This window comes from Coloeus monedula, assembly GCF_965178545.1.
Source record: "Coloeus monedula genome assembly, chromosome: 13".
Taxonomy (NCBI): Eukaryota; Metazoa; Chordata; class Aves; order Passeriformes; family Corvidae; genus Coloeus; species Coloeus monedula.
Genome location: NC_138793.1, coordinates 19833663 through 19858265, shown reverse-complemented (window position 1 = coordinate 19858265; position 24603 = coordinate 19833663). Strand labels below are relative to the sequence as shown.

Below are 24603 nucleotides of genomic sequence, written 5' to 3'. Positions count from 1 at the left end.
GGCTGAAGCAAGCAGCAAACGAGCTGCTTTAAAAATAGCTGCATGGAGGTGTGGCTCATCCCGGGCTCATGGAGCATCCGTGGGCTGCCGTGGTCCTCCTCCCGCTGGGATTTGTGTGCACGGTCCAGCCACCGCCGCTGCCGATCGGCACTGGGGGCTCCCTGCCTGCACACCCCCCCGTATCGCTGGGGTCTGTGCTTGCTAAAGGGATTTTAGTGTGAAATCAGCTTTTTTTCTGTCAGCTGAGGTGGATAACACTGGGAGAGTTTCTCTCCAGTCGCTCCATGTTGCTGCAAGGAGTTGCAGAGGCGCAGTTAATTGTAGGCACAGGAGCAGCCCGCAGGAGCCGGCGAGTGGAGATCTCTGGGCAGGGACACCTTTAAATCTGCTGAAAATCTGATTCTGAGTAAAATCCTCTGGGCTGAAATAACACGTGCAGCTCTGTGAGCCTGGGACCAGCCAGGCAGGATTCTCACCCAGCTGAGGCTCAGGATGGGAGGTGGGTGCTGGGAGCAGCTCCATCTCCATCCTCCTGCTTGTGTTTCAGCCCCACTGCAGGATCTTGCTTATGTGATCCCTCCACATTGCCTGAGGATTGTGCCACTCAGGGAGCCAGGGGCTGCCACACTGCCCACACTGGGATGCCAGCACTGGAGCCATAGAATCACAGAATCCTGGGATGCTTTGGGTTGGAAGGGAGCTTAAAGCTCATCTCCACCCCCTGCCATGGGCAGGGACACCTTCCGCTGGACCAGGTGTGACATCCCACCCTTAAGGGTAGGTCATCACACCAGGTTGCTCCAGGTCCCATCCAGCTGGCCTTGAACTCTTCCCACTGGGAAGCACAAGCCCGAGTCCTCGGCTGCCTCCCCTCAGCAAGCGAGAAAGCAGCAGTCGCTTTCCAATTTATTTTTATCTTGTTGATCACATGCTTTGTAATGTTAAATGTTCTGTGGAGGAGGAAATTTCTGCAACTGCAGAATGAATAGAGTTTAGGGGGTTTCGGTTGAACTTGATAATCAATTTTTGCAAATCCCAGGCTCGTGCTGACAACCTGCAGCAGCCAAGGGATATTAATGAAAATGTTCCCATTCTAATTGTGGCTCCGTACGTGCAGAGCAGCCCTGGGCACCGTGTACTTCAGGGACTCTGCCTGCTGGCACCGTGTACTTCAGGGACTCTGCCTGCTGGCACCAGCCAAGGTGTGACCCCTCGAATGTCTTCATGCCTGGCCTTGGGGCACGGCTGGATGTGACCGAGGCTGGGGGAAGCCAGGCCTGTCTGAGCAGGGTTTAAGCAGCTTGGAGCAGCAGCTGAGAGTCTCAGGAGGAGCAGGGAGGTGCTGCACACATGGATCAGGTGTCCCTGTGTCCCCTGGCAGGACACACAGCACAGCAACGTGGCTCCTGGAGCCACCCCGGCAAAGTTGTCTTCCCGTAAGCATGCTGGGTTTAATTTTATTTTAAGCCATTAAAAAACTGTCCTATGATCTGATTTCATCTTCCAGCTCTGTTGCAGCTGCCAGGATGACCAAAATGTGGTTTCAGAGTAGACTGGGATTCGCCTTCAATGCAGACATGTTTCCAGGGCTTGCATTTCATAGAACCATGGAATGGTTTGGGTTGGAAAGGACCGTAAGGCTCATCTCATCCCACCCCTGCCATGGGCAGGGACAATTTCACTATCCCAGGGTGCTCCAAGCCCTGTCCCACCTGGCCTTGGACACTTCCAGGGATCCAGGAGCAGCCACAGCTTCTCTGGGCAATGAGCAGAGGGCTTTGAGGAGGGGTGGCCGTGCTCTCAGGTTGAGAGGCTCCCTGGAACAATCATTATTTCTTAAATGTATGGGATTCCAGGAGCAGGGGTCGATGGAAATCACCTGCTCCAGGTGGAACCTGAGCTACAGAGCTTGGCAGCTCTGTGCACTGTGCCCAGAAAAGGTTTCCGGAGCTGGCTGTGCCTCAGCCGTGGGAGCTGCGAGCGGCAGGGACGGAGCATCCCCACACGCTGCTGCCCTCATCTGCCAGAGACCTTTCCTTGGCTGCAGCTGGGTGGGTGAAGGAGGAGACCTGTGCTGTGCTGCAGAGTGTGGTGGCCGGGTGTGACCCCATCTGTTGGCAGTTCCTCCTGACCCACTGGACTTTGCATGGAGGCACCACAGCTCTGTCCCACTGGCCACGTGCCCGTGACCCACATGGAGCGTGACAGGGCTGAGCAGGGCTGGGGGAGAGGCTGCAGGATTGTTATTTTTTATTATGGTGAAGGCACTGAGGCACCTTCAGGTTGCCCAGCGAAACGGTGGCTGCCTCATCCCTGGAAGTGTCCCAGGCCAGGTTGGACGGGGCTTGGAACAACCTGGGATAGTGGAAGGTGTCCCTGCCCGTGGGGTGGGACTGGATGAGCTTTCAGGTCCCTTCCCACCCAACCATTCCATGCTTCTGTGACTCTGGTGTGGCTGTGGTTCTCTGAGAGACGGTGCAGCAGGATTTGACAAATCCCAGCTTTGGGGGTGGTTGCTCTTGGTCCCTCAGCAGGAGCTGCCTTTGCAGCTGGATGATTTAGGAGACCCAGTGTCAGGCTGGGATTTGGGATGACAAGCCAGGAAACATCTGGGGTTTCTTCCTCCCCTCCTGTTTGTTTGGGATTTTTTTAGAGAGTTGCAGAAGACCTGAGGGCAGGTGGGTGCTCTGGGCCAGGTGGGAGCAGCCATTTTGGAAGGAGAGGACCAGCCTGGTGCTCCCCACACCTGTTTGGCTGCAGCCTCCTTGCTTTGATGATGATGATGATGGTCATGGGTGTGATGGCCACATTTCCAAGCTGTCAGCCTGTATCTTTCAGCTCTCCTTGTTGAGGCTGTTCAGTGCCTCCATTGAGTCCATGCTGTGCTGGTGTCAGGCTGTGTAAGCTCCTCCGAGCACCCTGGCGTGGGATGGAGGCTCCTAAAGCAGGATGGGAGGTGCAGCACTGGCAGTGGCCCCTCAAAGGATCCCTTCCCTCTTTTCCTCTGCTGCTCTTAGATGGTGGAGGAGAATGGGAGGCTGTTGGAGGAGCAGGAGTGGGGCATATCCTGGCTGCACCCTCAGTGGTGTGAGCCTGGCTGGCTGCTCCAGGTGCCACTGCAGGGATCCATCCGTCACCACAGGGATCCCTCACTCACCACAAGCTTTTTGGAACTGTCAGTCCCATGCTCAGAAAGGACCGTGGCTTTCAGCTCCAGTGACATTCATGTCTCTGTGTCCTTGTCCCACAGAGAAGCAGGGTCCCGAGCGGAAGAGGATTAAAAAGGAGCCCGCCACCAGGAAGCCTGGCCTGCTCTTCGGCATGGGCCTCTCGGGGATCCGGGCAGGGTACCCGCTCTCCGAGCGCCAGCAAGTCGCCCTCCTCATGCAGATGACAGCAGAAGAGTCTGCAAACAGCCCAGGTGAGACTGGGGAGGGGGTGAGCTCCGAGGGGTGGGTGGGCAGGGGGGAGGTGCCGCGAGAGGCCCCCAAACGCCGGGAATTCCCGGTTCCCGGAGTCACCAGAGGTTCAGCTGCAGCAGCAGGGCTGAGCTGCCACCCCTGGCACGGGGCAGGGGGGCTGGTGTGCTGCTCTGTGGGGTATCACCGCTCCCACAGGGCTCTGCAGGTGACTCCAGGTACGGTGTCACTGGGATCCACACGTGGCTCTGGCTGGCCTCCCTCTCTCCAGTGTCCCTCGGGCCCGATCCAGGCCACCACAGAGCCCACCCTGGCTGCTCAACTGGAGCTTGTCCTTCAAGGGATTGTCCTTCACCTCAGCTCTGTGTCTCTCTCAGGCTATCTCAGTTAAGGAGGATTGTAAATAAAGACAAAATATCATCCTCTGTAGGTTTTTAATGTTTCTTCTTGTGGAAGGGGATAAGATGTGTAGCCACCACAGCTGTAACTTGAGATGTAGAGCAGCTGGAATGTGTTTACCACGGATTTTGTGTTTTAGTAGTTTTTATCTGTTTCAAACCTGCCCCACCCCCCGGGTTTTTGGAGGGTCTGTGCTATCCGTGTGCTCACATCCACATCCTACACACAACACTGCAGCTTTTAGCAAAAAAACCACCAATCTCTCCACTTATGTTGCTGTTATTTGGGAAAACTAAAAGAGAAAAAGCTGCAGAGTGTCGAGAGCATTCCAGTGTTCTCCCAGGAAATGCACATTCTCCTCCCAAGGCCGTCAGACCTCACATGTGCTTGGTAAAAGGCCACTTCTCTCGAGAATTGAGGTTTGGGGGTAAGGAGCTGCATTGTCTGCTCCCAAATCACGGGATTGCCCACAGCATTTGCCAGGACTGCAGCTCTCCAGTGGGCTCTGGCAGCCCGCAGTTCCCACCTCCGTGGGACACACAGGCTGCTCTGTTCACATCCACTCCGGAGCTTGGGTTGCCTCTGGCTGCCTTGTGGTGAATATTTTGGGAAGAGCCGAGACGAAACGCGATGCACGAGCTCCCTCTAAGGGCTTAGGAGTTGTTTGGAATGGCAGCTGCTGACGCTGTTTCTCTCCTCCCTGCAGTTGACACAACACCAAAGCATCCCTCTCAGTCTACAGTTTGTCAGAAGGGAACTCCCAACTCTGCCTCCAAAACCAAAGATAAAGTAAATAAGAGAAACGAGCGAGGAGAGACTCGGCTGCATCGCGCTGCCATCCGCGGGGACGCCCGGCGCATCAAGGAGCTCATCATCGAGGGTGCAGATGTCAATGTGAAGGACTTTGCAGGTAACAGCCCAGGAATCCCAACCTTTTACCACCTGGTTGTGTGTTCCACCTCCAAGAGTGACTCCCACCAGAAAAAGTAGTTTGTTCCTAACACAGGGTTGTGCCGTGGAAAGAGGGGATTTGCCAAAAATCGTGGCTTTGTTCTTTGAAGAGGAAAAAGTCTTTTTGCCCTTTAAAAAAAAAAAACAAAAAAACCAAACAGCAAAGAAAGGCCACATTAAAAAAACCTCCTGAAGCATCAGTTCTCTTGTTGGAGTTTGGGAGCAGAATTCCCAGGCTGTGCAGTCTGCTTGAGGTGGTGAAGCTGGGCTGGGCAGGATTCGGAGAATCCCTGGAGCTGCTCTGGTTCCACGCACCAGAACTGACCAGGCCACTCGGGACCATTTCCTTCTGCCCTTCCACGGGGGTGCCGTGTTGGAAGTCTGGAGGGGGATTTGCAAAGGGAGGTGGGCTGGTTTAGCTCTATTTTTACTTAAAATAGAAGGAATTATGTGCACAGAAGTACAGCTGAGAGTGGGCTTGTGAAGTCATTGCTCTGGAGCTGGGGGGCCGATGCCTGTGAATTTTTGGGAGTTGTTTTTAAGGACTGAATGTGGGGGTGCAGCTGATGGGGAGGGAATGTGAAGGGCAAGGTCAGGCTCCCACCAGGCACCCAAATTGGAGGAGATGTTGACCATCCTGACCCTCAGCTCAGGAGTAGCACCACCTCCTCCTTGTCCTCCTACTCCTCCTCCTCAGCAGTGCTGCCAAGCTCCTGCTCAGGGTGGTGGGATGGGATGGGAACAACCCCGAGTCCTGCAGGGAAGAGGCAGCCATAGGATGATGGGGAAGGGGTGATGAAGGAGCCGTTCGGTGGGGCTGGATCAGCCTTTCTTCAGCGCGTCTGAGAGCTTGACTTTGCTGTTCTCTTTGCACGATTCTGGGGCTATAAATAAATACGGCTGTTCCTCCACCCGTATGATTAATCCCAGTGCCAGACTGAAGTATCAGTTGTGATTAATTCCGGGTACAGGTGCCCCCTCCAAAGGCTCCAAGTGAAGGTAATGGAACGTGCTCCCACGGCACTATCAGCAAAACACCGGAGCAGCCGCGCTGGGAAACTTCAAAACAGGCTCTGCTTAAAAATAGTCTGTTTGAACACGACAAAATATTTTGTTCTGTGCTCTTCAGAGATTTTTTTGAGAGCTGGAGCTGCCCTTACTGCTGAGACCCTGCTGTTTGGTTTCCCCCCGAGCCTGGGCCGGTGTTCCTGTGTTTGGAGGGCACACAGAAAATCTGTGTGGGGGCTGTCTCAGAGCTCAGGCCTGGCTCTGGGCACCCGGGTTTCCCTTACAGAGGGATTGGAGCCTAAAGCCAAACCTAAAGGCTAGAGAGGGATGTTTCACAGGACCATGGAGTGGCAGAACAAGAGGGAATGGCCTTAAACTGACGTAGCACAGGGTTAGATTGGATATTAGGAAGAAATTCTTCCCTGTGAGGGTGGGGAGGCCCTGGCACAGGGTGCCCAGAGAAGCTGTGGCTGCCCTGTCACTGGAAGCATTGAAGACCAGGTTGGACAGGGCTTGGAGCACCCTGGGATAGTGGAAGGTGTTCCTGCCCACGGCAGGCGGTGAAACAAGATGAGCTTTAAGATCCCTTCCAACCCAGTGGTATAAAGGGCAACAGATTTAAGACCTGCCTTTCACATGACATCAGCAATTCTCCTTATTTTCCAAATAAAACTTTCCCTTTCCATTTCCTGGGGCTGTATCCGGTCTGGCAGATGCTCTGACTGTAGCACATGGCGTGACCAGAGGGAAAAGTGGGATTGATTCTATCACTGCCTGGCAGGAGTAGCAGGGCAGAGCTGCAGGTTCCTTCCTGCTGTGCCATGGGGATCTGGGCAAACACAGCCAACTTGGCTATCAGAGCAACACAGCCCTGGCCACACTGACCCTGCAGCCTCTGGGCCTGGAGGAGACTTGCCCTGTGTCTGAGTGTCACTGTGAAGGTGGTGCTGTGTGCTGAGTGTCGCTGTCCTTGCAGGCTGGACGGCGCTGCACGAGGCCTGCAACCGGGGCTACTACGACGTGGCCAAGCAGCTGCTGGCGGCCGGCGCCGAGGTCAACACCAAGGGGCTGGACGATGACACCCCCCTGCACGACGCGGCCAACAACGGCCACTTCAAGGTTGGGGTGCTGGAGTTCACTGCTGTGCTCTAAATGACTCTTCTGGAAACTTGTGCTTCAAGCAGCCCGCTGAAAACATGGAGATTCTGAGTATTTTTGTTTCATTTCCCGTGTAATGGGCAGGAATTTGTGCTCAAGGCCGGGCTGGACAGGGCTTGGAGCAACCTGGGTTAATGGAAGGTGTCCCTGCTCACGGCCAAGTGTGGAACAAGATGGGCTTTAATGTCCCTGCCAGCCCAAACTATTCCCTGATTCTGTGAATGTCCCTGTCTCAGAGCTGTTGAGTGTTTTACTTGGAGCTCCCCTGCACAGGGGATGGTTCATCCTTCTGGAATTGGAACAGGAGTATGATTTTGTACCTTGTTCTTCCCCCTTCTTTCCTGCCCCGGTTGGTTCTTAGAATCACAGTATCATTAAGGTTGGAAAAGACCTCCACAATCAGAGCCCAGCCCTTAACCTAATGCTGCCAATGCACCACTAAACCCTGTCCCTAAATGTTTCCTGGCTACTTTCAGGGATGGTGATTCCACCACTTCACTGGGAATGTTTCTGGGGTTTCTCTCCTATGTTAGTCCTGAAGACACCACTCTTTTAGTTATGTATTAAAATAATGCAAAAAAAAAAACCCTGGAATGAAAACACCATGAGCATCTTCAATCCTCAATTTCTCTTTTCAGGTGGTGAAATTGTTGTTGCATTATGGAGGGAATCCTCATCAAAGCAACAGGAAGGGCGAGACACCTTTAAAAGTAGCGAATTCTCCCACCATGGTGAACCTGCTCCTGGGGAAGACCACGTACCCCTCCAGCGAAGAGAGCTCCACAGGTGAGACTGGCCTTTCTGTGGCCATGGCAGTGACACTCGTGGCCTGCAGCTGTCTGTTAACACAGAGACCTTAAGAGGACGGTGAAGTTAGACTCCTGTCAGATGCTGCCGTGGTCAGGAGCCCACCCGTAGCTGTAACCCAAATTCAGACAACCTAACCACCAGCTTTAGCTCGGGGGGCTGCTTGCCCTGGAAGCCAGCGTTGAGATCGCTTCCCTGGTGCAGTCGGGATGTGGGATTGGAAGCCAATTGCAGGTAAATGGATGTCTTACCTTTGGAAGGTGGGCTGTTCCAGTGGAGAGGAGGAGGTTTGTGTGCCCACCCTGTGTTCCTGTCCCTTGGCTGTCCCAGCACTGGTGTTTCAGGTTCTGCTTCTGGGCTGTGCCTGCTAGAGCTTCTTCCACCAGTGCCACCATTGTGGGACACTCTACAGGTTTTAATTAGTGCAAATTAGAGTTTCCAGTCTTTTGGGGAACCTTGACCCACACTGTGTGCAGTAATAACCCTGTTCCAAAGTTCTTGTGATACACCCAGGATGTTATTTTGAGGAGCATCCCTTGCAGGTTGGAGCTGGAGGAGCTTCCTTCCAAAAAGATCCCCCAGCCTGGCATTCCGAGCTGTTGGCTGCCAACTTGCAACGGCTGGGTGAGGCCAAAGGGCATCAGGGCTGTTTGCAGGGGTTGGTGTGTGCAGGAGACCACCGATGTTCCCCCCCCCAAAACCCTTGGCAGTCCCTAACACGCTGTTCTTCTCTCTCTGCAGAGACCTCAGAAGAGGAGGACGCCCCTTCCTTCGCTCCCTCCAGCTCCGTTGATGGCAATAACACAGACTCAGAGTTTGAGAAGGGTTTGAAGCACAAGCCCAAGGCCCAGGAGCCCCCCAAAACCATCACCCCGGTAAAGGATGAGTATGAATTTGATGAGGACGATGAGCAGGACCGGGTCCCACCGGTCGATGACAAACATTTGCTGAAAAAGGATTACAGGAAAGAGACTAAAGCAAACAGTTTCATTTCCATACCCAAAATGGAAGTGAAAACTTATACTAAAAATAACACAATTACACCAAAGAAAGCTGCCCACCGCATCCTGTCGGACAGCTCGGATGAGGAGGAGACCAGCGTGGCCGTGGGCACGGGGGAGAAGCTGCGCCTCTCCACCCACTCCATATTGCCCAGCAGCAAAATTCGGGAGCCCACCAGCGCCAAGGCACCCAAGGAGAAAAGCAAAGTAAAAAAGAAGCGGAAGAAGGAGACAAAAAGCAAAGAGGTTCGGTTTGGCAAAAAAAATGACAAGTTTTGTTCCTCTGAATCAGAGAGTGAAAACGTGGAGAGTGAGGAGGATGATAGAGACTCTCTGCAGAGCTCTAGCTGTGTAAAGGACTCAAGGCTAGTGCTAAAGGAATCCTCCTTGTTTAACTCTCTGTCTGCCTCATCGACCTCTTCTCATGGGAGTTTAGCATCCCAAAAACACAATCCTAATCTTACAGAACAGCACTCCAAGCACTGGAGGACGGACAATTGGAAAACCATATCTTCTCCAGCTTGGTCAGACGTCAGTTCCCTATCGGACTCCACCAGGACGAGGCTGACGAGCGAGTCAGACTATTCGTCCGAGGACTCGAGCTTAGAGTCACTAAAGCCAGTCAGGAAGAAACCAGAGCACAAAAAGAAAAACACCCCCCACAACACTGTTTCTGAGAAAAAGAATTCATTCCATAGCAATGTGGATGGAGCAATTCCAAAGCTGGACAAGGAGGGGAAGGTTGTTAAAAAGCATAAAACAAAACACAAACATAAAAACAAGGAGAAGGGACAGTGTCCTGTCAGCCAAGACATTAAAATAATCAAAACATTTTCTTTTGAGTTTGAGGACTCTAAACAAAAGCCTGAGAAAGCCTTGATAGTAGAGACAGAAAATCCAGTCGAAAACAAGTTGAAAGTGTTAAAGCACGATCGGGAACATGGTAAGAAGGAGGAAAAGCTCCCCAAAGGTAAAGCAGAGGAGAAGGAGTGGTTGTTTAAAGATGAGACTGGAAAATCCTCAAAAGAGGAGAAATCGTTAAGAAAAATCAAAGATGGTAGTAAAGACCTGAGCAAATCCTTCAGAGAAGGACTGAGTAAATCAGAAAAAGAGAAACCTGTCAAGGAGAAATCTCCCAAGGAGGAGAAACCGAGAATACACAAGGAGGAGAGAAAGAAGAAGTCAAAGGACAAGCAGTCCAAATCTGAGAAGAAGAATGAGCTGAAGGAGGAGAAGGTTTCTAAACTAGAGAAAGAAAAATCCTTCAAGGAAGAGAAGGAAAAATGCAAAAAAGAAAAACTTTACAGGGATGAGTCTGGGTTTGATGAGTTTAATAACAAAACTCAATTTGCTGAAAGCGAGGACACGAAGTTCAGCCTTTCGGATGATCAGCAGGAGAGGTGGTTTTCAGACCTGTCCTCTGATTCATCCTTCGATTTCAAGGGTGAGGACAGCTGGGATTCTCCAATAACGGATTTCAGGGAGATTAAAAATGACACCGTGGCAAAATTAATCATAGAACCCGTGAAAGAGGAAATTAAAGACAAGAAAAAGGAAAATAAAATGAAAGAGAAGAAGGAATACAACGAGAAGCGGAATGAAAAGGACACTTTCTTAAAGAAGAAGGAGAGGGATTATGTGGAGAAAAGCTCCGAGAAGAAAAAGGACCAAACAGACAGACACAAAGTTGCTCCCAGTTATTTGCCTGAAAAGGATAAGAAAAGGAAGGATTCTGTGGAGACTGGCAAGGAGAGGAAAGAAAAAGACACAGGTGAAACCACCAAAGACAGAAAAGATTCCTCTGATGGCTCTAAAGAGCGAAAAGATCCCAAGACGAAGCAGGAGGAGCCCTATCGAGATGACTTCAAGGAGTACAGCTGTGAAACATTCTTCAAGGATAAGTCTGACCCTGAGTTCAGTGGGAAAACCCTGGAGAGTTGGGAGAGGCACCATTCTGGGAAGGAAAAGGAGAAGAAAGATGCTCCTGAAAAAGACAAAAAAGAAAAGGTGAAGCCAGAAAAATACAAGGAAAAATCCAAAGAAGGCGACAAGGAGAAAAATGAAAAAGCTGCTCCAGAGAAAATCCTGAAGGACAAAGAACTAGAGAAGAGTTTCAAAGAGAAGAAAGAAACCAAGGAGAAGTACAAAGATCTTCACAGCAAAGACAAAGAGAGGAAGAGTTCTTTCGACCAGGTGAAGGAGAAGAAAGAGAAAAACTTTTCCACAGACAGAGACGATTTCTCCGAGAAGAAGGATGAGAAGAAAGGCAAGGAGAAGAGCTGGTACAGCATCGCTGACATCTTCACGGATGAGAGCGAGGACGAGAGGGACGATTACAGCCTGAGTGGGTTCAAGGTGGGCGACTCGGCCGGGAGCGAGATGCATCGCCTGGACAGTCTGCAGGACAAGGACGACAGCGCAGCGGCCGAGAAGGAGCTGTACCCCGACAAGCACCGCAAGTACTCCTCCGACCGGCAGCACTCGGAGAAGCAGAAGGATAAGGAGTCCAAGGAGAAGAAAAAGGACAAAGGAACATCAGAAGGGGGAAAGGAGAAGAAGGAGAAGAGTTCCTTTGAGAAACACAAAGAGAAGAAAGATAAAGACTCCAGTGAGAAGTACAAGGACAGGAAGGAAAGAGTGTCCATAGATTCCACTCAGGAGAAGAAAAACAAGCAAAAACTCCCAGAAAAGGTTGAGAAGAAACACACCAGTGATGACAAAGTTAAAAGCAAACATAAGGAGAAGCCGGACAAGGAGCATTCCAAAGAGAAGAAGTCTTCAAAAGGAGGGGAGTCGGAGAAGAGCCTGCTGGAGAAACTGGAGGAGGAGGCTCTGAATGACTACAGGGATGACTCCAATGACAAGATCAGCGAGATCTCCTCTGACAGCTTCACGGACAGAGGGCAAGAGCCAGGACTCACCAGCCTCTTCGAGTCTTCTAACCTCTCTCTGACCGACGCCGCTGAAGAAAAGTTTAAGGACTCTCTCCCTTTACCCTGCCTGCAGGACAAACTCAAGGAGAAGGAGAGGCACCGACATTCCTCATCTTCCTCCAAGAAAAGTCACGAGAAGGAAAAAGCAAAGAAGGAAAAGACAGAGAAAAAGGAAAAATCAGACGAATTCAAGGACTCCAGCAGCAGAAAGGATTCCACTCATTATGAAAAGGATTTCTCTGTGGATGGGGAGGCTTTTGGCTCTTCTTACAACATGAAGGGAGAGGCTGATGAGGAACCGGAGAAGAGCATTGATTACATATTTTCTGAAAAGAAGGATAAAAATGATTCTGAAAGAGAGCTGTCAAAGAAGGCGGAGAAAGAAAAGACTTACGGTTCCAGCACCATCAGCACAGCTAAAGAGAAAAAGAAGCGGGATAAACACAAGGAAAAATGGAAGGAGGAAAAGGAAAAGCATAGGGACAAACACACAGATGGTTTCTTTAAACATCACAAAGATGAGCCAAAGTCAACACTCAAAGACAAGGATGGGCCTCAAGTTACCACCTTTAAAGATAAATCCAAGGAGGACAACCTCAAATTTGGTGAAACCAAGCTGAAGGAGAAGCTCAAGGAGAATCAAGACAAAGACAAATCAGAGTCCATAAAAATAAGCAACGGGAATGAAAAAATAACCCTTTCCAAAGACAGCAGCAAGAAGGATGCCAGGCCGAGGGAGAAACTTCTGGGAGATGGTGATTTGATGATGACCAGCTTTGAGAGGATGCTGAGCCAGAAAGACCTGGAGATCGAGGAACGCCACAAAAGGCACAAGGAGAGAATGAAGCAAATGGAGAAAATGCGGCACAGGTCCGGAGACCCCAAGTTAAAGGACAAACTTAAAAGCTCAGAGGATGTGCGCAAGAGGAGCCTGGATCTGCCGACAAAGAAGCCGCTAACGCTGGACACGCAGCTCAAGGACAAGAAACTCAAAGAGTTGGGTCCCCTGACTCCTATTCTGTCACCAGAAAACAAGGCACAGCCTGCTGTGGGGACAGACTCCAAGGACTGGATCACGGGTCCTCAGCTGAAGGAGATCCTCCCAGCATCTCCCAGGCCGGATCAGAACCGGCCCACGGGCGTCCCGACCCCGGCATCCGTTGTGTCGTGCCCGAGCTACGAGGAGGTGATGCAGACGCCCAGGACTCCGTCGTGCAGCAACGAGGACTACACGGACCTGATGTTCGAGTGCGCGGACTCGCAGCACTCACTGCCCATCTCCACCATGTCCATGAACGCCTGCTCTCCCTCCTTCTTTGACAGATACACCAATGTTAACAGCGGGCTCCCTGAGAACCCCAGTCAGACCCCAACTCGCACCATACCCTCCTCGAACCTCTACCGTTCCATCTCGGTGGATATCAGGAGGGCACCCGAAGAGGAATTCAGCGTCGGAGATAAGTTTTTCAGGCAGCAAAGTGTCCCAGCAACATCAAATTATGACTCTCCAGTGCAGCATTTAATGGAGGAGAAAGTTCCCCTTCCCTCTGTTCCTGCTGAGAAGTTCCAGTGTTTGTCTCCTGGGTATTACTCCCCGGATTATGGAGTTTCCTCACCCAAAGTGGAAGCTTTGCACTGCGCGCCGGGAGCCGTCAGCGGGGTCGCCCAGTCGCCCGAAAGTGTCTTCTCTGGTTTACAAGCAAAATCCTCCCCTTCGCACAGGGATGAGTTGCTGGCTCCTTCAGTGGAAAGTGCTCTTCCCCCTGACCTCGGCATGCCCCTGGACACCACGGAGGAGCAGCAAGCCACTGCCTCCATCATGCCCCCAGAATCCACCTACCTACCACCCATCGAAGAAAACCATTTTAGTTCGGGAATGCCAGAACAAAACAACATAGACTGGGATAACCCTCCTTCCCGAAACCCAGACACCACCATTCCTCCCAGCCTGGTGGGCAACCCCGCAGAGCACTCTGTCACCTGGTCCGTGGGCTCGGAGCTTCTGATGAAATCTCCCCAGAGGTTTTCCGAGTCCCCTAAACCCCCGCTCTGTTCCCTAGAGCCGATTCATCCTGCGCCAGTAGCTTTCATTCCCACAGAGACTTCCTACCCTGTTTCTCCCATCTCTTACCCTCTGTCAGTGTCTGAACCGAGGCTGGAGGAAGTCAAGGAGGATGCTGAGGAAGCAGTTCCAGGAGAAATTGCAAATGCTGAAGAGCAAGCTCCGTACATGTCCCCTACTAGGTTAGACACCTTCTTCAACAACTGCAAGCCTCTTCCAGAAGAAGCACCAGAGATCCCTCCAGAGCCCCCTTGTGTGCCAGCAGAACCTCAGGCCGAGGTTGTCACCGCACCAGAAAACAACTACTTGGAGAACAACAACGCAGCACCTGCGAACGCGGAGGAGGCGGTGACGTGGCCCGACCCCTTCACCAACACCGAGGATGACTTGGACCTTGGCCCATTCTCGCTTCCAGAGCTGCCACTCCAGCCTAAGGACGTTGCAGAGACGGAGATGACCGAGGCGGAGGCGGTGGAGGAAAGCCCAGCAGCAGCTTCAGAACCGAGCGCTGGGATCATCAAAGCCGGCCCGTCTGTGATAGCGTCTGGTGAGCCGGAAGAGCCTCCGGCCAGCCAGGCAGCGGCCACCCTGCCCACGGACACAGAGCCACCAGCAGAGGAGCAGAAAGCAGAAGTGGCTGCACAAGAAGCCGCCTCGGAAGCGCTGAACGCAGCTGAGGAGAAGGCAGTGGAGGACTCGGAAGCGCAGGTTTTCCAGCAGACCCCATCTGAGTCCACGCAGGCAGAGAGCAAAGAGGTGGAGGCCGTGCAGGAGGAGCTGTCATCGGCCGGTGGGGCGGCAGAGGGCAGCTCCCAGCCCTGTCCCGTGCCCGTGGCGGGCTCTGAGGGCAGCGTTCCGCAGGACGGTGCTGCGGCCCGTGGCGGGAGCCAGGCCCCACCATCCCAGACGGACGCACCTCCTGGCAATGCTCAAGCAGAAATTGTTGAACCAGTACAAAAACCAGTAGCAGAAGCTCCCAAACCACCCAAAATAGAAGAGATTCCTCAGCGGATTACCAGGAACCGGGCTCAGATGCTCGCCAACCAAAACAAGCAGAACGCCGCCGCATCCGAGAAGGAATTTCCTCCCGTCTCTGCGCCCGTCACGCGTGCCAAAGGCCGCATCACGGAGGAGGACGATTCCCAGGCTCAGCACCCGCGGAAGCGCCGCTTCCAGCGCTCCAACCAGCAGCTGCAGCAGCAGATCAACACGTCCACCCAGCAGACGAGGGAGATGATCCAGCAGACACTGGCAGCTATCGTCGATGCGATCAAACTGGACGACATCGAACCTTACCACAGCGACAGGTCCAACCCCTACTTCGAGTACCTCCAGATCAGGAAGAAGATTGAGGAGAAGCGGAAAATCCTGTGCTATATAACTCCCCAAGCTCCGCAGTGCTACGCTGAGTATGTCACCTACACAGGCTCCTACCTGTTGGATGGCAAACCCCTAAGCAAGCTCCATATTCCAGTGGTGAGTCACCTCTCTTTAGCCTCAGGAACTGTCCCCCCCTCACTGTTACAGACACATCCACGTTGTCCCCCGTGCCCTGTGACCACCTTGCAATGCCAGCGTGCCCTGACCTGCCTTTAGAATATGACACCAAACCTGAGCCTGGGTAAGAGCCTGGCTGTGTGGTAAATGCAGCCCCTGAGATGCTGCATTTTTGCAGAGAGGACCTTGGGCTCTGCTGAGGGACCTGAGGTTTGGTCAGGCTTTAGAGCGAAGTTTCTAAGAATCCAGTGGATTTGAGGCTGGAAGGTAAAGCTGCTCTTGCAGCAGTGTAGTAACAGGATAATAAACCTAGAACATGGGAAAAAGATGGCTCTTAACTCCTGCCATCATTTTCCCCAGCTCTGCTCTTTGACTTGGCACTGGGATCAGCATTTCACTGCTGTGCTGCAGGAGCAGCCTCGCTAATACAAGTGCAACAGTAAACGCAGTGCTGCAGGTGGCAAATCTGGGATCCAGCTTGGAGGAGAAGGGTCAGTGTTACCAGGCACCATTCCTTGCTGCGCACCCTGCCCTGCAGCATGAAGGCAGGTCAGGCTCTGGTTGTGCAGGCTGAGCTCTGCTCCCAGCACTGGGCACCTCTTGCCAAGTTCTCACCCTCTCTGAGGTCTGGGCACTGGCAGGACCTTGTCCTTGGCAGAGCTTCTCCACGGTCTCCATAGGCACCCCGTGGGATGTCCCTGCTCCCTCTGTGGCCTACACACATTTTGGGGGGCAGGCAGCCCCCAGGCCGTGCCCCACGGAGATCCTGCTCTCAGCCTGTGCCTGTGCCCGCAGATCGCGCCGCCGCCGTCGCTCGCGGAGCCGCTCAAGGAGCTCTTCAAGCAGCAGGAGGCCGTGCGGGGGAAGCTGCGGCTGCAGCACAGCATAGAGCGGGTAAGGGGACACTCCAGCTGGGCAGCAGGCCCCGAATTTCCTCTGCTGGCGAGGCTGAGGCTGCCACACTCACTGCTCTGCTCTTCCTCAGGAGAAGCTCATCGTCTCCTGCGAGCAGGAGATCCTGAGGGTGCACTGCCGGGCAGCGAGGACCATTGCCAACCAGGCCGTGCCCTTCAGTGCCTGCACCATGCTGCTGGACTCTGAGGTGTACAACATGCCTCTGGAGAATCAGGTCAGTGCCTGGCTCAGTGCTGAGGAAGTGTCTCAGGGACTGTGCAGGACCCTGAGGGAGATGGCTTTTCTGGAGGGATGGAGGGAAGGATGGAGGCAGGAGTTACTAAGGCTCTCCTTGCTCAGGTCACCCACCACAGCCCACATGGCAGGATGTCACCTTCCCCAGAGGGTAGGGTCAGATGGGATATTGGGAAGGAATTCTCCCCTGTGAGGGTGGGCAGGGCCTGGCACAGGGTGCCAGAGAAGCTGTGGCTGCCCCATCCCAGGCAGTGTCCAAGGCCAGGTTTAAGGTCCCTTCCAGTCCAAACCATTCTGTGACTGGGAACATCATTTGCCCCATCTGCCTCAGTTTCCACATGTGTGCTGAGGAAGGAAATAGACCCAGGAATGTGGGATACAGGGAGTTCGTGTCTGTTAGCAGCAGAAATGGCTCAGCTTTTTCTGTGAGTCTTGGGACCCTCCGTCCTTCTTGGTCAGGATCATCTGCATGCTGGGAAGGGTTTCCTTTACTACACTCTGGGGTGTCTTTTCCTGTGAAAGGAAGGGAAGAGAATCATTACACTGCTGCACTGCAGGAGGGATCGTGGGCAGGACAGGATCCTGGGATTTATTAGTGAGCTGCATATTGATCCAGGAGCTCTGATTGATCCATTGGCATTTCCCAGCCAAGGGTCTGTGCTGCTGCGATCTTGGCGTGAGTTGAAGGAGTCAGGGAGGTGCAGGTGCTGTGATGGGCTGACATGGACAGATTCCCTGCAAAGCAAGGAGAAACAGGGACTGTGTGCACAGGGGTGCCATCCCCATGTGAGGCTGAATCCCTGGAAAGGGCTGCAGGAGCAGCTGGCAGCAGCATGCTGCATCTGCCCTTCCTGCAGGTTCTGAGGAGTGTACGCCCCAGGAGGGGCTTGAATATGGCCTGTGAGACCTGTAACTGCATGAAGTCCAAAACTAATCCCCTGTGTCCTGCCCTTTGCTGTCCCATCCTTAGGGAGACGAAAACAAATCGGTCAGAGACCGTTTCAACGCGCGACAGTTCATTTCCTGGCTGCAGGACGTGGATGACAAGTACGACCGGATGAAGGTGAGAACTGTGGGAGCCCCGTGCTCCAGGCAGGGGCATTCCAGGAGAGTTCTGCCTGTGGCTGGAGCCTGGGAGCTGCCTTAGTGGTTTCCAGCGTGGAGTCAGTGTCCCGAGATTGTCAGGGCAGTGTTGCATGGGAGGGGATGCTCTGGAGTGCTGACAAGCCTTGCAAACACAAACTTTGGGGTTTGCCTTGGCTCCTGCTGGAGCTGGGCTCAGCAGAGATTCCAAATCCAGGTGTCCTGTGTGTGGCATCCCTTGCTGCATTTAATCCTGTGCCCACAGTGGCTGCATGTCCCCTCCCTTTGGCTGCCACTCAGCCCTCATGTCCCACTGTTGTTTCCCTATGCAGACATGCCTGCTCATGCGACAGCAACACGAAGCAGCTGCCCTGAACGCGGTGCAGAGGATGGAGTGGCAGCTGAAGGTGCAGGAGCTGGACCCCGCAGGGCACAAATCCCTCTGCGTGAACGAGGTGCCCTCGTTCTATGTGCCAATGGTCGACGTGAACGATGACTTTGTGCTCTTGCCGGCATGACAGTTCCAGCCCAGGAGACATCACTGAACACTGGCAAGGACGGGAGCACTCCGAGGTCGGGCGGTCGAGCTCACATTCACCCTTAACCGCTTGCTGATGAATCCCTGGTCAGAGGAGGAGGAAGCAGCTATCGGCAGAAAACAAAACAATAAGAAAAATAATTGCACTTTCTTCACGACGTGTCCCTCGCTTCCGGACTGACGCGGCTCCGCGGGGCAGCGGGCCGGGCGCAGCTCCTTCCCACCGGCGCCCGCGGCGGGGAGGCTCCGGGCAGCGCGGGCAGCGGGCGCTCAGCGGCCCCGGGACTGGCCGAGGCGCGGAGGGAGGAGGCCAAGGACACCGTGTGTGTGTTGCAGAAGCTGCTGAGCAGGGCCAGCAACCACGTGAACCATGTACTTGTGAACACCGTGATTTCCAGCTCTCTGTTTTCCACCGGGCGCGGATCTCCTCTCGGAGAAGCTGCAGTAGGAAACCATGGGGGGAGGGGGGGTGTTTGAGTTTCTTGTTCCATCATGGGTATGTCTAAAAAAAAAAAAAAAAAACTACTACAAAAAAAAAAAATCACAAAAAAACCCAATTAGAAACAAAAGGACAGTGTCCAAGCTGGGCAGCGGCGGCTCCGGAGCGGGGACAGCTCCGGGATGTGCCGGCGGCCCCGCAGCAGCCGCTGCCACCGCTGGGGATGGGCAGAGGAGCCGCCGGGGCGGCACGGCCGGGGAGACGGCGACGCAGAGAAAGGACTTTGCCAACTGTGTTTTTAATGGAGTAAAATCCACGTGGTTTATATATTTTTTCCTTTAATCTTGGGCATTTCGTTTCTCTTTCTGAGAACATAACTTGAAAACACTACAGAGCCAATACTCATATAAAGAAAAATTGTATCCCATAAATGCTGTACAGTTTTTATATACATTAACAATGTACTTTTGCTGCCTTCTAGATAATTTATTTTGCAACACATTACTGCACAGTTGTAAATAACTTATGTACTGTAACATCACTTTCAGTTATGTGTAAAGAAATAAATAAATTAATTAAAATTATCTTTGTATTTATAGTTCACCCTGGGCAGCAGTTTTCCTGTCAAGGAAAAAGTTGCCCAGAGCAGCTGCCCTTGGCAGGGGATGGAACAAGATGAGCTTTAAGGTCCCTTCAAGTGCAAACAATTCCATGATTTTAAACATCATTCTTCTTTTTCTGTGCCTCTTTGTGTGCAGTGGGGTTGGAACCCGCCAGGTGTGCCGGTGGTTGTGGTGCGGTGGGTCATGAGGAGAGGAGAACCCCCTGTGCTGGTGGATTCGCCACCCCCGGAGTGACTGAGCCAGCGATGCTCTTTTGGGGCTGCAGAGTCTGGACAAGGATGGGTGGATCCAGGCAAACTCAGTCCTCACTCACCAGTTCAGGGATGCAGCTGGAGGCAGATCCCAGTGCCTTTCCATGATCTCTGTGCCTTCCTTCCTCCTGCTGCCCGGCCTTTCCTGATGGCTGCAGCTGCCAACCCCAGGCAGGAGTGAGAGGTGGCCCCCACGGACCTCTCTGCCAGCTCGGTTCTCCACCTTCCTCTCTTGGGTTTTCCCGGTGCTGGTGCTGGCTGAGTGTCTCAGCTGCTGCTTTGGGAAGCAAAGATGTTCCAAATGCCATTTGTTCGTCTGCTGGCATGTCCTGGCTGAGGGGACCAGAGGAGATCCCTGGATTCAGCTCCCAGACCCAGCTCCCCCCTCGCTGCTGCCGGCTTTGCAGTCACTTGAGGAATTTTCCACAGTCGGGGCAGTGGGACCCTGAAGGCTTTCGCTGCAATGCATCACAGCAGCCTCGGAGCCAGGGGGGTCCCACCTTCCCCTGCCCAACCCTCAGCTCCTGCCTTGGCACCTCTGGCACCAGGACCAGGGTTCACACAGCCACAGCAGGCCTGGCAGGGCCGTGTCCCAGCTACAGCCAGAGGGATTTTCCCCCCATTCTTGCCCAGGGTTGTGGGATGAGTGTGGTGGGGCACTGGAGCAAGTGCTGGGACCAGGGGCTGCTGCTTCAGTGTCAGGGGCTTCAAGAAAGCAGCCACAGGTAACGCTTCAATTAATGTCCATCCCTGCTCTTTAATTTGTTAAAGAGCCATAAATTCATCTCCGTAGTCACACACCAGCCTTCTATGAGTGCCTAAAGCTGGAAAGTCCCACAGGCTCATCTGACCACGGTGCTGGTGACCTTGGGAGTCTCCAGGGTCAGTTTTCCTCCCACTGCTGTAACTCCCAGACGTGTGCGTGGGTGTGGATCCCTTGGAGGGAGGCAAAAAAAATGTAGATGGGATTTTTTTTTAGTGTGATTTTTCAATGTTGAGTTTGCAGGTGTGATTTTTCAGTGTGATTTTCAATGTGAGTTTGCAGATGGAATTTTTCCACCATTGCAGGTCTGAAGCTGAGCACCCGAGTGATGCTGCTGCCCCCAGAAATGACGTTTGTGAGTAAACTTTAAAAGGAAGAGGGAAATAAATGCTATTTGCAGTTCGACTGCTCTGTTGGCTCTTCCCACGGGCTCACATGGTGCTGGGTACCAACACGTTCCCTTCCTGCAAGGGGGAAGTCACAGATGCCACTGGCTCCCTTTGAGGTTTGGGGGGACCTGGGTGCATTTGTGGGTGTGCACAGATGGGTCCTGGCACCCCCGGCTGCACCTCAGGACCCCCGACACCAGCTGGGGCAGGGGGTCCCCCAGCCCTAAGAGGATGCCTTGGTCTGGAGCACCATGGAGAAGGGGGGCTGAGCTGGGCTGGGGGCGGTGAGCTGGGGCTGGGAGAGGGCAAACTGGGGCTGAGCTGGGGTGAATGGGGCTTGGAGAACCAAACTGGGGGCCTTGGGAGGGGGGAAACACCAGACTGGGAGTGCAGCGGACTGGGCCCAGTGTTGCAGGGAGCGAACCAGGGCTGAGGGGGGCGAACCGGGCCGGGGATCTGAGCCGGGGCGAACCGGGCCGGGGATCTGAGCCGGGGCTGGGGTTTGTGAGCCAGGCTGGGGAGACAAACCGGGCTGGGGGGGCGATCAGACCGAGCCTGAGCCTCGTGTTGCGGGGAGCAAACCGGGACTTGGCGGGTCTGAACCGGGGCTGGGGGGTCCGAACCGCGGCTGGGGGATTCTCAACCGGGGCTGGGGGGTCCGAACCGGGGCTGGGGGGTTCTCAACCGGGGCTGAGGGGTCCGAACCGGGGCTGGGGGGTTCTCAACCGGAGCTGAGGGGTCCGAACCGGGGCTGGGGGGGTCAGATCCGGAGGGAGCCGTCGGGGCGGCGCCGCGGGGCGGGTCCGGCCGGTGCCGCCCCACCTGCCCGCGCCGAGCCCGAGCCCGAGCGCGGTGGCTGTGGCGGTGGCTGTGGCGGTGGCGGTGGCTGTGGCGGTGGCGGTGGCGGTGGCGGTGTCCGCGGCGATGGCGCTCGGGGGGTCGCGGCCGCGGGGCCGGCGGGCGGCGGGGGGGTGGGCTCCGTGCGCGGCGCTGGCGCTGGGGTGGGCGCTGGGGTGGGCGCTGGGCGCGGAGCCCCCGCACCGCTGCCGCCCCGACACCGCGCTGCTGCCGCCGCCGCTCCGCCGCCTCGGGGGCCCCGCGCTGCTCCGCGCCGCCGTCCCGCGCCTCCGCGGCGGCTGGAGCCCCTGCCAGCTGTACCGCTACCCCCCCGGAGCCCCCCGCCCCAACGGCACCGGGCCCTGCACCCGCGGCTGGCACTACGCGCTGCCCGCCGCCGGCCTCCGCGCCAACCTCGTCACACAGGTGGGGCACGGGGCTGGGGAGATGGGGGGACCCCCGGGCCTGGGGCAGTCTGCGGTGCTGGAGGGGGCTGAGGGGTCCCGTGGGTAAAGGAGGGGTTAAGGGAGGGGCCTGGGAAATCCGGGGGGGGGGGACAGCTGCGAACAAACTGGGGGGTCCCAGCCCCCAGAGGGAGCTGGGGACTCCAGTAAGGATCCCACGGGGAAGCCCTGGGTGGGCAGGGGGGAGCAGGGTGGACGACCCCACGGAGGGGGTTTGGGGCTGGCTGGGGGAGCCCTGGGGAAGGGGGCTGAGGGGCTGGAGGGTGTCCAGGGCTCTTGGAATCACCAGTACTGTCCCCTCACATCTGTCCCCACATTTCTGTTTGTGGGGTGGGAGCTGTCCAGAAGCCCCCCAGCCCCGTCCATCCCAGCCCTGTGGGCAGCGGCAGGGGGTCTCCCAAGATCCCCAAGCTGACACCTCCCTGCTGTGTCCCCTGCAGTGGGACCTGGTGTGTGCCTCGCGCTGGAAGGTGCCACTGGAGCAGACCACGCACCTGCTGGGCTGGACACTGGGCAGTGTCACTGCCGGCCTGGCCTGTGACAGGTAAAGGGGGTTCCCGGGCAGCCCCCATGGGCAGGTGGCACCGTGCCCAGCCCCTCTCACAGCCCGTCCCTGGCAGGTTCGGCCGCCGTCCCACCTTCCTGCTGTCCCTGGCGCTGGCCGTGCCCGTGGGCCTCGGCGTGGCACTGGCTGTGGACTTCCTCATGGTCCTGGTGGCACGGCTGCTCTTCGGGGCCGCGCTGGCAGGAGCCTTCCTCGCCCTCTACGTGGCACGTGAGTGTGATGGGGGCGGCCATAGGGGTGCGGGGACTGGGGGTGCTCCAGGATGCACTGGGAGCAGGATGCTGCAGGCTGTGGGATGTCCCAGGATACAGGATGCTCCAGGGTGTAGGATGGGTGTAGGTGCTTGGCACCCATGGTGGCCCCCTCACTCGCTGCCAGGGCTGGAGCTGTGTGACCCCCCGCACCGGCTGGGGGTGACAATGGTGGCCGGATTCTTCTGGATCGCCGGGGAGCTGCTGCTGCCGGGACTGGCTCTGCTGTGCCGGGACTGGCGGGTGCTGCAGGGCGCTGTCACCATGATCCTGGCCCTGCTGGCTGCCTGCTGGTGGTAAGGACCCCCCGGGCAGGGGGCTGCGTGGGGCTAGGCTGTGCCGCGGGGCTGGTGTCAAGTTGTTCCCAGCCCGGCAGACCCTGCCCAGGGCCGCGGCGGGGATCAAAGGCCACCCGGGGCTCTCCAGAGGAGTGGAACCCCCCCACCCTGGGCAAATGTTTGCTCAGGTTTGAAGCTGAGGGTTTCTGGGCAGCGTTGCTTTGAATCCGGGTGGGAAGGTCAGTGCTGGAGGGTGGCCAGGCCCATGGGGAGCCCCGTGACCTGACACTCATGCCCCAGGTGCCCGGCACTGCTGCTGGAGTCACCGCGCTGGCTGCTGGCCACACGGCAACTGGAGAGGGCCAGGAAGACCCTGCAGGCGCTGGCCGAGGACAATTGCCCCCAGGACAGCCTCCTCGCGGGTGCGTGGGGGACTCCGAGGGCGATCGGCCCCATCCCCAAAGCCGTGGTTATGTGTGTGTGTGGGTGGGGGGTGTGACAGAGCCGGCTCTATCCCGGGTTCCCTTCTCCCGGCAGAGCTGGAGGCCGTGTCCGAGGGGCAGCCCCGGTACCACTCTGTCTGCGAGATCTGCGGCACCAGGGTCATCTGGAAGAACGGCGCCATCCTCGGCTTCGCGGCGTGAGCGGCGGGGGGGTCGGCGGGGTGGGCATGGGAGGGCCCCACTCGCGGCCCCCTGACCCCGCTGTCCCGTAGGTTCATCGGCTCCGGCATCCGCCACTGCTTCACCCGCAACCTGGTCCCGCACCTGCCCCACTTCTTCTCCTCCCACCTGGTGCTTGTGAGCACCGAGGCGGCCGCTTGCCTCTTCGTGTGTCTGACGGCCGAGCGCTTCGGGCGCCGCGCCATCCTCCTGCTCTGCACCGTCCTCACCGGCATCTCCTCCCTGCTGCTGCTGGCCCTCACCCAGTGTAAGACCCTCGCGGGACCCCCGAGGACGCAGCCCCAGCCAGGGGGAAAAGAGGTGGGTGCAGAATTTGCCCCCTGATGTGCTTCGCCCCCCCAGACCTGCTGGAGCTCATTGTCCTGACGCTGTCCGTGGTGGGCACGGCCGCCTCCCACGCTGTCACCATGCTCAGCATCTTCTTTGCCAGCGAGGTTCTGCCCACCGTGGTCAGGTAACGGGGAGCTGCCTCCCTCTTGTGCTACCCCGGAGCGGGAGACACCGGGCAGGGCCCCCTCTGAGCGTGTTCCTCCCCCAGGGGCGCCGGGCTGGGCCTGGTCGTGGGGGCCAATTTCGTGGGCAAGGCCGCGGCGCCCATCACCGCCATCCCCAACAGCCGCGGCTTCTTCCTGCACCACGTCGTGTTCGCCTCCTTCGCCATCCTGGCCGTGCTCAGCATCATGTTACTGCCCGAGAGCCGGGGCCGCAGCCTGCCCCAGTCCCTGCAGGACGGCGAGAGCCAGCGCCGCCCGCCCCTGTTCCGCCGGCCCCCCCGCGAGGACCACCTGCCCCTGCTGGACCCCCGCGCCATCCCCCACGACTATTCCCGCCTGGCCGCCTCCACCAAGAGGATGCTGCGCTCCCCGGAGCCCCCCCGCGAGATGTAGCCGTGCCCCCTCCCCCCCGCTCCCTGGGGTTTCCCTGCTGCTGGGGGGGCTGAGCATGGTGTGGGACCCCAGTGCAGGGATGTAATGGGAATAGCAGGACACGCGTGGTGGAGGGGCCGGGGGAGCAGCGCCTCCCCCGCGGTGGGGCCGGATCCTGCCCCAGGAGCA

At 56.1% G+C, this 24603-nt stretch overlaps 2 protein-coding genes across 2 annotated transcripts in view; both read left to right on the top strand.

The window, feature by feature from the left end:
* ANKRD11 (ankyrin repeat domain containing 11) overlaps positions 1-18614 on the top strand; it is a 131880-nt gene extending 113266 nt beyond the window's left edge. Inside the window, exons 5-13 of the mRNA XM_082290257.1 lie at positions 3251-3421; positions 4525-4728; positions 6754-6896; positions 7574-7721; positions 8484-15214; positions 16031-16129; positions 16221-16364; positions 17355-17447; positions 17800-18614. Coding sequence (XP_082146383.1) covers positions 3251-3421; positions 4525-4728; positions 6754-6896; positions 7574-7721; positions 8484-15214; positions 16031-16129; positions 16221-16364; positions 17355-17447; positions 17800-17985 — 7919 coding nt within the window. The 3' untranslated portion in view covers positions 17986-18614. The remainder of the gene's footprint in view (positions 1-3250; positions 3422-4524; positions 4729-6753; positions 6897-7573; positions 7722-8483; positions 15215-16030; positions 16130-16220; positions 16365-17354; positions 17448-17799) is intronic.
* Positions 18615-21394: 2780 nt separating this feature from the next.
* SLC22A31 (solute carrier family 22 member 31) lies at positions 21395-24435 on the top strand (the record flags this gene model as incomplete). The annotated part of the gene is made up of 9 exons (XM_082290122.1): positions 21395-21733; positions 22212-22315; positions 22392-22546; positions 22715-22883; positions 23166-23287; positions 23403-23505; positions 23581-23795; positions 23891-24002; positions 24087-24435. The coding sequence occupies 9 exons, from the start codon at positions 21395-21397 to the stop codon at positions 24433-24435; spliced, it is 1668 nt and encodes a 555-aa protein (XP_082146248.1).
* Positions 24436-24603: the final 168 nt, after the last annotated feature.